This window comes from Dromaius novaehollandiae, chromosome 4, assembly GCF_036370855.1.
Source record: "Dromaius novaehollandiae isolate bDroNov1 chromosome 4, bDroNov1.hap1, whole genome shotgun sequence".
In the NCBI taxonomy this organism is placed as follows: domain Eukaryota; kingdom Metazoa; phylum Chordata; class Aves; order Casuariiformes; family Dromaiidae; genus Dromaius; species Dromaius novaehollandiae.
Window position 1 is genome coordinate 26,420,818 of NC_088101.1, and position 15,324 is coordinate 26,436,141.

Sequence of the window (15,324 nt, forward strand, 5' to 3'; positions counted from 1 at the left end):
TGCTCACCGCTCATACCATCATATTTTATTCTCTGAATGCATCCTGTACACATAGCAACAAAGGAGCAGATGGAACAAAATCTCTGTTCTCTCCTGTACAGAAGTAATACGCATTAAACAGCGCAGAATATGCACTTTAATTCAGTCTAGCCTAGATGAATGGTGACTAGTTTTATCTGTACCACAATCCAATACTATGCATACCTCTTAATTTTGGCTACTATTCTCTTCCCTTGTCACAAAAATGGAAGTACGTTTTTGATCATTTAGTCGTTTAGCCTGAGCTTTTTCAAGATATCTGAGCTCGTTCCGCATTGCATAATAGTTTTCAACGCTGACATCTCTAAGAATGTGCCAGAGCAAGTTTGTACACCCAGCTACGCAGAGCAGTGCAGTACTCGCATGCACAAGCAGTATATCAGAGTGGTACCACAGCAGGACCAGCGCTTCCTGCCTCTCAGGTCTGTAACTATAATGGCTTAGTCAGTGCTAAGTTAGTGTTCCTGACACAATGCACTGCTGAACACAGCAAAACCCACTGCCTATCTCCCAGTAAAAGCCAATGAAATGTGATGACCTAATCTCCTTCTGCCCCTTTGAAACGACCCAACAACAGCCCACACCTGAGAGATGTTTAAAAACACATATTGTGGGAGCCAAGTTTCATTTTTACTCTGATACTTCCAACACAAAATCAGATTAAATATCCTCCCTAAAGGAATCACAGAAACAACAGCAACAGGTTTCCCTCTAAAATACAGAAGGAAATTCAAAGGCATAAAACTTATACCCTGTTTCTTATTATTAATAAACTCTCATTCTTCCACCCTAGTACTGGTATAGCCCTCCCAAAGTCATGGCACTTAAACCTATTTTGGCATCCCAAACTATGACATCCTTAGCTTATACCTTACAATTGGTCTTGTGCATACAAATCTGTATTCCATTCCAAAATCTACTACATCTCCTTGTTCTACTTTCATTAAAGGTACATTGCTGGATTGAAGATGAGAAAGCCAACAGTGCCAAACTCTGGCACCTCGTTATGCTAGTTAGTATCTTTGAAATCTCTCTATAATCAATGGAGAGAGAGGCGGCTCCAAAAAGCAATTCAGAACATCTGTCTTGGCCCCTTTCTCTCAGGTTTGTCTTGTCATTCAGCCAGTGAAATTAGAGATCTAAATGTGGATGGGTGAATATTCCCTGCTGTTTTGGTAAACCCTACACAAACACAGGAATAAGATTCTTTAATTACAAGACAGGGTTGATTTACAGCCAGTATCACATGCAAATGGATTCAGAAAAAAAGTATTACGAAAGGCTTTAAATGATTCTTATCACAAAAATTAGTTAGTTGCTAAACCAGTCTAAATTTTAATATTTCTCCCAGCAAGCAGAGTCTCTAATCCTTGTCAGATACTGCAAGGTTTTATTCATGCAATCCTTGCTTATGCTAGTGGTACTGCTGCTTTGAACACAGAATTGGGTCAAAGTGTTTATTCATAATTCATACCTAATACTGAAGTCCATTCTCAGCCAAAACTCCGTATCAGCCATCAAATGCAAATTAACATAAGGAAACACTACATTTATTCACTTAAGATATAGAAGCACTTTTCCAAATAGTATTTTAGATATTTTCAATTAGCCTATACCCAATTCGCAAGATTCTGCCTCATGTTTTTACTAGTCTAATACATAAGATACAATCACAGCATATAAGGGAGCTAGTCTTGTCTTTCAGTAGGCTTCTGCATGTTTTCTTTTTAGGCAGTCATCACTGCTTCATGCTATAAGAGGCATTATTACTACTCTCTCATGATTTATAGCTGAAAGTGCAAGAGATGGTACAAAGGTCCTGTGCCAAATTCCAGCATGGCATATAACATGAGCCATACTGTGTAAGACCTGTAAGTATGGCTGTATCAGTTTCATCAAAGTTGGGGGGGGGGGGGGAGAAAAAAAAAAGAGAAGTGGGGGGGGAGGAAGCAAGAAAGAGAGAGACGGGGGGGAAGCGAGAGAAAGAGAGGGGGGGTAGTGAGAGAGGGGGGGTAGCGAGGGGGGGTAGCGAGGGGGGGAAGCGAGAGAAAGAGAGGGGGGGTAGTGAGAGAGGGGGGGTAGCGAGGGGGGGTAGCGAGGGGGGGAAGCGAGAGAGAGGGGGGAAGCGAGAGAGAGGGGGGAAGCGAGAGAGAGGGGGGAAGCGAGAGGGGGGGGAAGCGAGAGGGGGGGGAAGCGAGGGGGGGGAAGCGAGGGGGGGGGAAGCGAGGGGGGGGGAAGCGAGGGGGGGGAAGCGAGAGGGGGGGGAAGCGAGGGGGGGGGAAGCGAGAGGGGGGGGAAGCGAGAGGGGGGGAAGCGAGAGGGGGGGAAGCGAGAGGGGGGGAAGCGAGAGGGGGGGAAGCGAGAGGGGGGAAGCGAGAGGGGGGAAGCGAGAGGGGGGAAGCGAGAGAGAGAGGGGGGAAGCGAGAGAGAGAGGGGGGAAGCGAGAGAGAGAGGGGGGAAGCGAGAGAGAGAGGGGGGAAGCGAGAGAGAGAGGGGGGAAGCGAGAGAGAGAGGGGGAAGCGAGAGAGAGAGGGGGAAGCGAGAGAGAGAGGGGGAAGCGAGAGAGAGAGGGGGAAGCGAGAGAGAGAGGGAGGAAGCGAGAGAGAGAGGGGGGAAGCGAGAGAGAGAGGGGGGAAGCGAGAGAGAGAGGGGGGAAGCGAGAGAGAGAGGGGGAAGCGAGAGAGAGAGGGGGGAAGCGAGAGAGAGAGGGGGAAGCGAGAGAGAGAGGGGGAAGCGAGAGAGAGAGGGGGAAGCGAGAGAGAGAGAGGGGGAAAGCGAGAGAGAGAGAGGGGGGAAGCGAGAGAGAGAGGGGGGAAGCGAGAGAGAGAGGGGGGAAGCGAGAGAGAGAGGGGGGAAGCGAGAGAGGGGGGGAAGCGAGAGAGAGGGGGGAAGCGAGAGAGAGGGGGGAAGCGAGAGAGAGGGGGGGAAGCGAGAGAGAGGGGGGGAAGCGAGAGAGGGGGGGAAGCGAGAGGGAGGGGGGGAAGCGAGAGGGAGGGGGGGAAGCGAGAGAGAGGGGGGAAGCGAGAGAGAGGGGGGAAGCGAGAGAGAGAGGGGGGAAGCGAGAGAGAGAGGGGGAAGCGAGAGAGAGGGGGGAAGCGAGAGAGAGGGGGGAAGCGAGAGAGAGGGGGGAAGCGAGAGAGAGGGGGGAAGCGAGAGAGAGAGGGGGGAAGCGAGAGAGAGAGGGGGGAAGCGAGAGGGAGGGGGGAAGCGAGAGGGAGGGGAAGCGAGGGGGGGGGAAGCGAGGGGGGGGGAAGCGAGAGAGGGGGGGAAGCGAGAGAGGGGGGAAGCGAGAGAGGGGGGGAAGCGAGAGAGGGGGGGAAGCGAGAGAGGGGGGGAAGCGAGAGAGGGGGAAGCGAGAGAGGGGGAAGCGAGGGGGGGGAAGCGAGGGGGGGGGAAGCGAGGGGGGGGAAGCGAGGGGGGGAAGCGAGGGGGGGGAAGCGAGGGGGGGGAAGCGAGGGGGGGGAAGCGAGAGAGGGGGGGAAGCGAGAGAGGGGGGGAAGCGAGAGAGGGGGAAGCGAGGGGGGGGAAGCGAGGGGGGGGAAGCGAGGGGGGGGAAGCGAGGGGGGGGAAGCGAGGGGGGGGAAGCGAGGGGGGGAAGCGAGGGGGGGAAGCGAGGGGGGGGGAAGCGAGGGGGGGGAAGCGAGAGAGGGGGAAGCGAGAGAGGGGGAAGCGAGAGAGGGGGGGAAGCGAGAGAGGGGGGGAAGCGAGAGAGGGGGAAGCGAGGGGGGGGAAGCGAGGGGGGGAAGCGAGGGGGGGAAGCGAGGGGGGGAAGCGAGGGGGGGGAAGCGAGGGGGGGGAAGCGAGGGGGGGAAGCGAGGGGGGGAAGCGAGGGGGGGAAGCGGGGGGGGGAAGCGGGGGGGGGAAGCGGGGGGGGGAAGCGGGGGGGGGAAGCGGGGGGGGGAAGCGGGGGGGGGAAGCGGGGGGGGGGAAGCGAGGGGGGGGAAGCGAGGGGGGGGAAGCGAGGGGGGGGAAGCGAGGGGGGGGAAGCGAGGGGGGGGGAAGCGAGGGGGGGGGAAGCGAGGGGGGGGGAAGCGAGGGGGGAAGCAAGAGAGAGGGAGAAGGGGGAAGCGAGGCAGGGGAAGCAAGGGGGGAGGGGAAAAAGGAAACTAAAAGAGTTCCAAATAGTGCACAGGAAATCAGACAAATAATATTTTTGCAGTCTTGTAATTCTGAAACAGCAGTCCTCAATGCAGCTTTGCCATTGAAAATGTAACCCCTGGTTAAAAGTAATGACAGGTATTAACAGAAATTACGCCCGGCAGACTTGAGCTTTAAATCAACAGAAGCAGAGCATCCCTTCATGAGCGTATTTCTCAAGTAAGTGTCTTCTGATGTTGTTGTAATGTGTTAATACTACCCAGTGCAAATCCCATAGTGTTTGAAAGCAGCTCCTGCTAAGTCCAACAATTAGGAATGACTGCAACAGGACTACACTTAGTTTTATTCAAAGAAATTTTTTTAAAGAACAAAATATTTGAAGACATTTTAGATCTGTTAAAATTTAACTTGATAACCTAATATTAAAAAAATTAATAAAAATCAAAATTGGGATTTATGTGATGCTTTTAACGAAGAAACTGTGGTTTGCTTTTGCCTATTTTGCTTTTTTTAATAATAGAATTCATTTCATATCTTGAGATTTTAATTATAACAAAGAACACTAGAAAATACATTTTCTAAAACTTTAATCCCATGTTTATAAGCATGCCAGAGCTTAATGATCAACCATTTAAAAGAAAAATAGCTGCAAATCTGAGGCTGGCAGACCTGTAAACAACAACAGCAGAGTGCTTTACCTTCTTGTGATTCTTGTAAACATTTCTGTGGGCAAATCCCTTTCCACAAAGCTTGCATTTATAAGGTTTATCTTCACTGTGTATTATTTTGTGTGCAGTCACTTGATCAAGTCGTTTGAAGGACTTATTGCAAACCTCGCAGGTGTAGGGGCGTTTTTCTGCAGAAAATGAGTGGGGGACATTTAATCTCCTGTTTATACAGGGGGAGAAGATGAAAGGCAGAGACAGTCATCTCCTCAGAGAGATTTCTGCAATTAAGTCAACTCAATTAAGATTAAACCAATTAGAAAGACATCTAATGCCCTTTATGTTAGACAGTTAAGTCACTTCACAAAAGATGAGCCATGCTGTATCTCAAGAAATTGGCACATTCTTTGCAATAATCATTGCTAAAACTAAATTCTGATTAATTAGCTTAAATCAAAAGAGAATGACTTCAAAGAAGAAAACCCTGTTTCCAGATTACAAATGTGAAAGAGGGCATGACAGTTTAAATGTTTTAAAACTTAATTAATAGTATACATATCAGCTTCCAAAACCAAAAGTTGCTATGCAAAAAGCCGTTATGCTTCAACTGGTGACTGCAACTCAACTACATTAATGCTCATTTCAAAAGTGTCAAAAGCAAGCTAACGGCCTCTGAGATAAAGCTTATGTTACAAGAAACAACTTTTCAGTGTGGACTGATAACAGGAAAATAGTTCAATTACAAGCCTGTGCAGCTGTAAAAACCTGCATTTTTTAAATGTTAACATATTTGACAGAACAATGTTTGTGTTTCCATTGTGTTGGTTGATGTTTCTAATCACTGGTGAAAGACATAGAAATGCTCGATTCCAGTGATCAGAAATCCTGGCCAAGCCAATTTGTGTCCTACTGCCAAACCTGCAGACAGAGGTCACTCCTGCTCACGGCGACCTGTTCTAGCAGAGGACAGACACAATGAAACATTTATGCACAGCCTATGGAATAGTGTGGAATATGAGCTGCTTTTCTCTGACTGGAAACTTTGTGCTTATGAGTCCACTAAAAAAAGAGTAAGTCTAAATGTTTCCCCTTTCATCACAGATCTCTGGCTGACACATTACCCCAGCTCCCATTCTCTCCTCTTCAACACAAAATTTCACTCACTAGTCCTTCTCCTCCTCCATAAACCAAGTAGCAACCTTTTTCCCCATCCCCATAAAACTGACATAGTCTGCACCAGCTAGCATGAAAGAACAGCTTGACAAAGCAGCAATGGAAAGAAGACTACAGCATTACATTTCAATTTTCTAAAGGCTTAAAAACGATAGCTTAGATGGTTTATCCTTGGAACCCAAGATTTGCTTGAACAGCTCAGGACAATGCAGAATACATCAAGCCTTCTATTAGAAAATAATTCAGGTAAAAATTCAGTATACATGAAATACATATACTATATATATGCACACATAAAAATAGGTTTTTCTGTGTTATTTTTGTATTTTACCTGAATGAGTTATCATATGGCGTTTTAGTTGATTAGCTGAAATAAATTTCTTGTCACACTCCTGACATTCAAAGATCTCATGAACCTGCAAAATGAGTGTTTAATGATAATTAAATACGAGTCTCAAACAAGATCACACTTCTTATATACACAGAAATTCTCTAACAGACTCTTAATTATTTCTTAGCCAGTAGCTATACTAATACTCATGGATATATTGTGATTTCTCCCCTACTACACCCCTACTGAACAACAATATGTCTCAGAAAATAAATATTCATAATTTCAAACAAAAATATATTACTAAAGCACTATTCAGAAACAAAAATTATGCAAATTCATATTTTCAGAATCATTTAAAATATCATTAAAATGGAAGCATAAAACAGAAATACCTTTGGGGAATATTTTGTTCAGGTAAATAAGATGATATAAGCAAAAATAATAACACAATAACTACCACATAACAACTGTAATATTTTTAAAAACAAGTACTATCAAGTTCTATTAGGATTTACCTCTACTCATAAAATACAATCCAATTAACCGTTGTGATTTTAAAACAAATCATACTCCACCAAACCACTTAGGGACACTTCTAGTTAGAATTTAACAGGTTGTGATTTCATTCAGTGCAGTGCATTTCCACTTCCAGACAAAACATGTACATATAAAGGTTGCATGTGAATGCAACAAGCTGGATATATATATCAGTGCAGCTAGCAACTATGTGCCCTTTATCCTGGCAATATCTACTGTGAGTTAGGAATAGGGCAAAAAGCATATTCCTAACAAAAGTCAAGGTCAGCATAACTACACGAGCAATAGCAATTATTGCACTGTTATCATTATTTAACCTAGGGAAGAAAGACAATTCCTGTGGCAATGGAACTTTGTAGGATGTCAGACTCTTTCCAGAGTGAGACAAGACATCATTACATGTCAATCACTGTTTGTTCTAGCTCAAAGGGTTTTGGAGGTAAGACAACGGAGGGGCAGCATTCTCTCTCAAACTGCAAACAGAGTAAGAATGAGCAGGATTTTCAACATCACATTACAAAGCCATCAAGGATGAAACGTCTCCAATAGTTAGAAGTGGAGTTAAGAACTACAATTTCTGATATCCAGTTGAAAAAAAAAATCCTGTGTTATTTATCATTCCAAAAAAATTAGAACTTACATACAGTGCTTAAGCACATATCCTGACTACCATTCATCTTCTCTTCCATATTACATTTGCCTTCTGCAGCCTCAACTCAGCCTAGTCACAGCACAGCTGGATATATATTTCAGACTTTTGGAACTGCAACCTTAGACCACAAAACTACCACGCAGAGATGATGTTTCATAAAGTGTTTGTGGAGAGTACTACAGACTTTATATACAAGACCCTAGCAGCTGAAAAGAATTAATAGCAAAGGTTCAAGACAGTGCACTAATGTAACACATTTGTGGACACCACAATAAAAGTGTTCAACTAGAGACTTCCACCTAAACAACAATAAAAACAAAACCCCAAAGACAGTCTTCAAGAGAATTTCGTTTCACAGCTTCTGCTTCACTGTGTTTTTGTGCTGCTACTCCCAAACCAGCTTTAAAGCAAATTACATTTTTTAATAAACAAAAGAGAGGTTATGGCATTTCCTAAAGCCTCTGCACTTTTGACAGTCATGCTTAGCCAAATGCCTAACCAGAATCAGGTGGTAAACTCAAATTAAGATCATTCATTCTAAATATCATGCTTATCCAGCTTCATTTCAAATTAATTTCTTCTATATGCATAAACAATATACCACTCTATCCTTTCCCAATGATCTTGATTTTGACTTAAATTGTTGACTGAAATTTATATAATTCAGCTACCAACTACTATGAGAATTCCTCCTACGCCAATTATTTGAAGTAACTTTTCAGTTATTCTTAAGCCTAGTATTTAATGTATCAGAACACAGATTGTGCTTTAATTCTATACATCCATCTGATTTCAATTTATGCATATTGTTTATGAAAAAGCCTCACTGGATTTACCTGCATTCAGATCCAGACTTGTGTGCACGTGCATTAGATAGGAGCAGCTATCAAACATACATTCTGTAACTGGCACTCTAATCAGTAATAACAATATAGCACATATTATGAATAAACATATTTGAAGGAATTTTCATTTTAAGGAAACTTGTCAAGTAATACATTTTATGAGTATAGTATGCAAATTCATTCAGTCTGTGGTGTCACAGACAAGTGCTTGCATACTAATTTATTTCTATTACAAAATTACACCCATTAGGGGGCTGTAGCAGTTATCAACATGAACCTCAGTTACATGAAAGTTAAAACATAATTATTTCATAGGGCTCTGAAAAGCTACAACTTCATATAACGATTTGCTAAATAACAAGCACCTGAAAAGGATCAATGTACTTTCAGATAAATATACTCCCTCACTTAAAGGACTGACAATCTTACAATCTTCATGATGTCTATTAAAAAGCAAAGGGTCATTAAAAAAATTTGGGGGAGTGAAACAGACCTAAAACTTCTAAGACACAAGACATTCATGATCGGCTTTTCCAATAAACTAGTTTGAACTTCACTCTTCCACACCAAGAACTTGATCAGACTGTGCATGTTGGAAAGCAGCGCTTCAGGAGAGCAAGGATATCAGAATATTGTATCCAACTGAAATTAATCAATGTTTTTGACAATTTAAAAACTATATTTGACATTTTCTTTCCCCTACATCTCTATGGCTGTCATAGTGACCACGACAAATGAATATTACATAGTAATACAAAAAGCTGCCTAGTACTGAACAAAAGAGGCAGAAAAAATACCCAGGAATACATGGAACTGGCAGGTGAGCATAGGTGATATTCAAGACTGCCTCATCTCACTACAATTTTACAAGAAGTCCCTCTTTATAACAAAGGGGGAACAGTAAATTGAGAAGGAATCAACAAACTTTCATAAACAAAATCTCTGAGCCTCTTGGACAAAATAACAAGTAGAATCCTTCTTGGTTCTGATGTTCCCGCTCTAGCAGACTGCTACAGCATGCCCCTTAAAGGAGTATCTTACAGATTCACCTAAAAAATCCTGTTGTTCACAGATCCACTAGTGCAATAATGCAACCAAGCCTTACTAGCAAAGTCCAATCCTGCATTTTATACAGATGTTTGTTTTACGACATTTTCCAAAGTCAAAAACTTCACTGCCTTATTGCTCAAAACTGTCCTCAAACTTTTGTCTTAACAGGAGGATTAGCTATGCTGCCATTGAAAAGACCAGCCTACAATAAAAGTTGGAATATTTCTCACCCTGTAACTAGTTATACGGTCAGAAAGAGATGCATCCCTGCTCTACCTACATGTGCTAAAAATGTAGCACTATCAATTCTGACTGCAGGCATCATGTAAAAGGAGGGTCATATCAGCATAAACCATTTTGGAAATCAACTAGGAAGTAAAAATGCAGATGACACTATGCTGGGTAGGGCGGTAATCACTAAGGAAGATAGGATCAGAATCCAAAAGGATTTCTGCACTCTGAATGAAGCTCAAAAACTCTCAATATATAGGAAAGAAATCAAATGCCACAAATACCACATGAGGAACAACAGCCTACACACCACCACTACAGAAAATAATAATGTATTTCAAATGAAATAAGAGTAACTAGTGGTATGCTGCTATTTAAAAAAAAAAAAGCCACTGCCATTCTATATAACAGATATATTAACAGATGTATCTTCTGTAAAACACAGGACAATCATTGCACTCTACTTGGCACCACTAAGGGCTCAGCTAAGCAACACTGCTCTGATTTGGGCAGACTTCAAGAAGCATATAGATGAACTGCAGAGAATTCATAGGAGGAAAATGCTTATAAAAAGAAACAGTAGTTTGGAAAAAAAAGATGCATGAAGGAAGGTTGAGGTAATTGTGTTTGTACAGTCTAGAAAAGACAAAGGGAGTTGACAACATTTTTGCAATATGCTAATGTATTATAAAGAAGACAGTGATTATTTTTTTCCTCAACATTCTCTGTGACAGGACAAGGAGCAATTGACTCAATTTGCAGTAGAGAAGATGCAAGTAGGTCATGAGAAAAACACCCTAACAGTGGACTAAAAAACATATTCAAAAAAACATAGTGGTACTAAACCTGGAAGTCAGAATTCAGAATGATACCTATAGAGGTAGTAGAATTTTCTTCAGTGGAACTTTTTACAAGATGAGAGAGCATTTATCTAGGATGATTTGGGTATACATTTACTCTCCTCTGTGAAACAGTATGGCCTAGAAAGCCTCCTGAGGTCTCTCCAGCCCTACATTTATTTGAATTTATTGTGATAAAGGAAAAAAAAAGGCAAGTGGTGTCAGCAAAGATTCACGTGGTAAAAGCAGCAGGTTAGAAAAGGATAAGACCAACAGAAGATGATGACAGCAGAGTTAAATTGTGAATGGCTAAGAAAGGGCTTATATTTACAAATCTAAGGCAGAAGCAATCTACGAGACCTGAAAAGCAAAAAATCTGTTTAAATCAAAGATGACATGAAGGTTCCAGGTCTGAATAACAAACTCGAAGAGAAAGAAGGCATGGCAACAGGGGAGATTAAGAGATGCATTTAGTCTCTGAAGGGACTTTCAGTTTTCCCTCTTTCTGTTTTCCTACTGCTGAGGATTATTTTCTGTTACCTCATATACCTCCCTACTTCCTAGTTTTATTTCTTTACATTGACATTTTTGGCTTCTCTCTTTCCTTCGTGTTTCATCTATTCCTTTCTTACTCTTTCCCCTTCCAGTCTAAGTATTTTTGGTGATGTTGGTGATTGCTTCCTGCTTGGCCCCCCCAAAACCACAATAGTTCCAATACCCAGAAAGCATGAGTCCTACATGCAACTCCCTTCACTATCTGATGCAGATTTGTGAACCTAGAACACCTATTTTCTGGATATCTTAAAGGAGGAACCGAGCAAGAAGCAGAAATAAAGTTTTATGCATAAAATGTTCAAGGTGGCTCTTAATATAAGTGCTCAATCTACCTACCAATCAATGCCATCAGTAAAGCCTGTTAATTTGTGTCCTACTGTCTGCACAGAATGGCATCTCCTGACACAAAACAAACATTTTCACAAAATGGACACACTTAAAAATGATGATATTTTGCATTTTCCGGAGTCAACATAGAGTGCACTGATGTTTAAGAACTGTGATAAACTGTGGCAAGGCATGCTATGATTCGGTCTGAGGATTAACAAAGCATAGGCCTGTTAGCCAAGAAATGCAGGGCATTTACAAGCAAGCAAGGGAAAAAAAATGAAAAAGGAGGGGCCCCACCATTCCCTCCACAACAACATGTTTTAATTGATAACATCTATATCCTCACTGGATTCAGGTTATAACCAGGGCATTATTAAAGACTCACAGTTAATCTGATAAACAGTACAATGTAGGTTTTTGTAAAAACAGATCTCCCGGGTTTTAGTGATTTATCAAATTAATCTTGCAGGGACTTCCTTTGGGTATAACGGATTCAGAATCTCATACTCATAGTCTATCTGTATTTCTATATGAACCCCCTTATTTCCAAAAGACGCTTTTCAAACTATTAACTCTTCCTGTTCTAGTTATAAAAGATTATGTACAAAACAAGAAAGAAAGAAGACAATGAAACTTTCTTTTTTAGGAGCCAATCTCTATACTACTACATAACTAAATTGCAAATAACACCCTTACGGTTACGTCAGAAAGTATTAAGAAAGACTGACTGCGTTTTGCACATAAATTGAAGGCTCATGAATTGTACATTGAATTTGTACATGAATTGAAGGCTATTTTACTGTCTGTATTATTATATTAGTATATAACATACTTTTACATTTAGCTCACTGTTTAATGATGCAGGTAAAGAACAGCAGGCAACCTTGGCTTAGCATGGGAACGCACAAATGATGCAAAAACATTTTTATATTTGATAAAAGATGCCCTAAAATTATAGGAAGATTTTTGGTTTAAACAATTGTGATTACAAAAATAAATTCACATAGTAAAAGACACTGGTTTTGTAACCATGAAAAAGACTACCCAAAGTTTAGCATTACATCAGCTTTCAAGTGACTGAAGCACCACAGTCTTCCATCTTAGTGAAGTCAAACCCTGCTGTGAGTTAGCCTTCATCTTACTGACCTTTCGATGCTCTTGGAGATTTGTTGCTGAGGAACATTTCTTATTGCACACCGAACACATCAGCTTCTTCCTAGAATTTCCTGAAACAGAAACAAAATACCAGCAACATCTTAAAAAGGAAGTGCTAAGAAAGAATCTAAATATTTCCACTGAGTTCGTGATTTTTCACAGGTCATTTGACTGACACAAGATTTTTACATTTGTACCCCATCTTCAAAGCATGGGATATCAGGAGTTCCCTGCGAGTGTCCAACAAACCAGTTACTGATGGAATGTAAATCAAGAAAAATAGAGCAATAAAGAAAGCAAACCTTAAAATAGATATTATCACGTTAGCAATCAATTATGAAGAGCACAATTCACTCCAACACTAAGAACAATTCACTTTAGAACTGAGTAGTTTATTTCGTCCAGAAGCCAATACATCTGTATCTTCAAAAACATCACGCTAGAGGTTTAACAGAATCATTGCTGACAGGAATTAGTGCAACAATGACAAAAAAGATCCCACACTGAAGTCAAAACCACTGTTTCTCATTTTTCTTTATTTAGAAAGCATTAAGCATTCAACTGTATAAAATAACATACCATTAATGCTCTTTTAATTGAATAAGATAGGGAATTTGTATTAGCACCAGATCAAAAATTCAAATCCAGTCTATAATGTAAATTACAAACCAAGCTGAAGGTCGGCTACCAGATGTATCTTCCTTCCTCTTCACAGTTGTTTTAAAAAGCGACAGACCATTTAATTGAGTTTGTCTGTTATTTACCATGGTTTCAAATTCATTTTAGTACCCCACAAAGCTGTTTTATTAGAGGCAAAGACACCACTAACCTAATTCTTTGTTTATAACCACATGTCCATGCAAGGTATTTCCTCGCTTTTGTAAAGGACATTCATATTACACTAAAAAGGGACATAGAGCCAAAAAGGAGACAAGTATTGCTTAGCTGAAGCAAAAAGGAAGTACTGAACATAAAACTCATGAGATGGCTTCCAGTTCAATGTTTCAGACTCAGAGCACCCTATATCATTCCTGCTTTTACTCTCCTAAGGAATTAATATTTATGTTGATTCTGATTATTTGGTTTTCCATTTTTTTTCTTGGGAATATTTTCTTTTCTCTGAAAAAGAGCCTGACCTTATTTTTTCTCCCCTCAAAAACATTAAATTTAACTAAATAACATTAACGACAATCCCTCTCTCCATTTATCTGTTTTAGTACTAAAAAAAGCACTCTAAGATCTCATGTGCTACTTTTGACTATAAATTACAACATGTATATAGACAAAATAACCAAATAAAGATGGTTAACAAGGCTGGTCTTGAGAGCTCTCAACCGAAGATGCCTCAGGAAAACACATAGTGCACTCAGAACTTTGGTGCATGAAGTAGAAAATAGGCAAACCCAACCACTGCAACTGCAACAAGTTAGTTTGTGTGTTGAATTCTCACTCACAGACATAATCTAAAGGAAATCACTGAGTGGCTCCTGAGATTGCAAAAGAAGTCATCCAGGACCATCAGCAATTGCACTGAACAAGAAGTCTGGTCTTCCTAGCCCCTTTACACATGCAACTACATAGACCTGCTGACTCAGATCTCTGCCCATTTAAGAACACCAATGCTATGCTTTATTACATCTTGTTAGTCAGCACACAATGTGAGCAGATTAGTCAATTTATATTCCTTTGGTTTCTAACATAAAAGGTAAAAAAAATTCGGGTTTTTTGCTAATTCCAATTATACTATATGTCCTTCCGACTGGTGCTTTTTCCATCTGTTGATGTCAAGAGGGTGTAAACAAACATAAACACTGCAATTCCAGAAAGAGCCTTTAATATAAATGTAAACATTGCTGCTTTTGTAAAAGTAATTTCTTATCCAAAGGCATTATCTTCCAAATGGCACCGGTAAGAAGACTTATTTAAATATATTATTTATCTTGTCAAAATAAAATTGTGTGTTAAAAATTGTAGGAAAATATCTAACTACATTTTGTTAAAAGATGCTGAAATGAGTTCTAATCTTAAATGACCCATAGAGGCCTGTAACTAAACGCAGAAACATTTCTTGGCCCTCAGGGACTACATTTAACAAAACATGTCTTAATCTTCAGCGTTTCCATCTGCTGAAGATTGAGTAGGATAAAACTAAAGCAGCTAAGCTACAAAATAAAGGCTACACATTTCACAGCAATATACCACGGCCCATTGTTAATGGAGGAACTTGTACAGAATATTATTAGTTTCTAGACCATCTTAATAAGTCCACAGTTTTACTTCCAAACCAATAATGGTATTTCCGATAAATATTTTATACAAAGATATGAAAGAATCTAACAACAAGCTTTAAGAATATACAGGATTTCAAAGACTTTGAATGTAAACTCACTACACTCAGCTTAGGTCATACTGTCACAATGGATCAGAGGAGTGAAAAAGAAATCATCTTGAGGAAAGCTGCCCACGTGTAGTGAGCAGACTGTGAAAGCAGTATACAAAACATTCTTCTTACTACAGCATATCCAGCCAATCAGTTCTTCAGTATTTAGATTTGTAGCAGAAAAAAGTACCTAACCTCACATCTGCATTTGCTGTTACAAAACTCATAAGCACTGATATATAATCATATACATGTAAATACAGAAATACACTTAGTACTTTAATATACCAGAGGATTAATGAGAGTTTTTCAGAGGAGAGGGAGGTGACAGTGAATATTAAGTCTGATGATCTTTCTATGCCTCTGTTCATAGTTTTGTGTAACAGGCAACACATATAAGAATCCCTTTCACTTTCCTTTGCCAGGTAATGCAGGGCATGA

The 15,324-nt window shown here is 40.8% G+C and overlaps 1 protein-coding gene across 2 annotated transcripts in view; it reads right to left on the bottom strand.

Moving 5' to 3' along the window:
* The window catches only part of PRDM5 (PR/SET domain 5), a 197,110-nt gene that overhangs the window by 149,665 nt on the left and 32,121 nt on the right, over positions 1-15,324 (bottom strand). For both annotated transcript variants that reach the window (XM_064510639.1, XM_064510640.1), the window contains exons 8-10: positions 12,495-12,574; positions 6,307-6,391; positions 4,836-4,993 (exon numbers count right to left, since the gene is read on the bottom strand). In XM_064510639.1, coding sequence (XP_064366709.1) covers positions 4,836-4,993; positions 6,307-6,391; positions 12,495-12,574 — 323 coding nt within the window. The remainder of the gene's footprint in view (positions 1-4,835; positions 4,994-6,306; positions 6,392-12,494; positions 12,575-15,324) is intronic.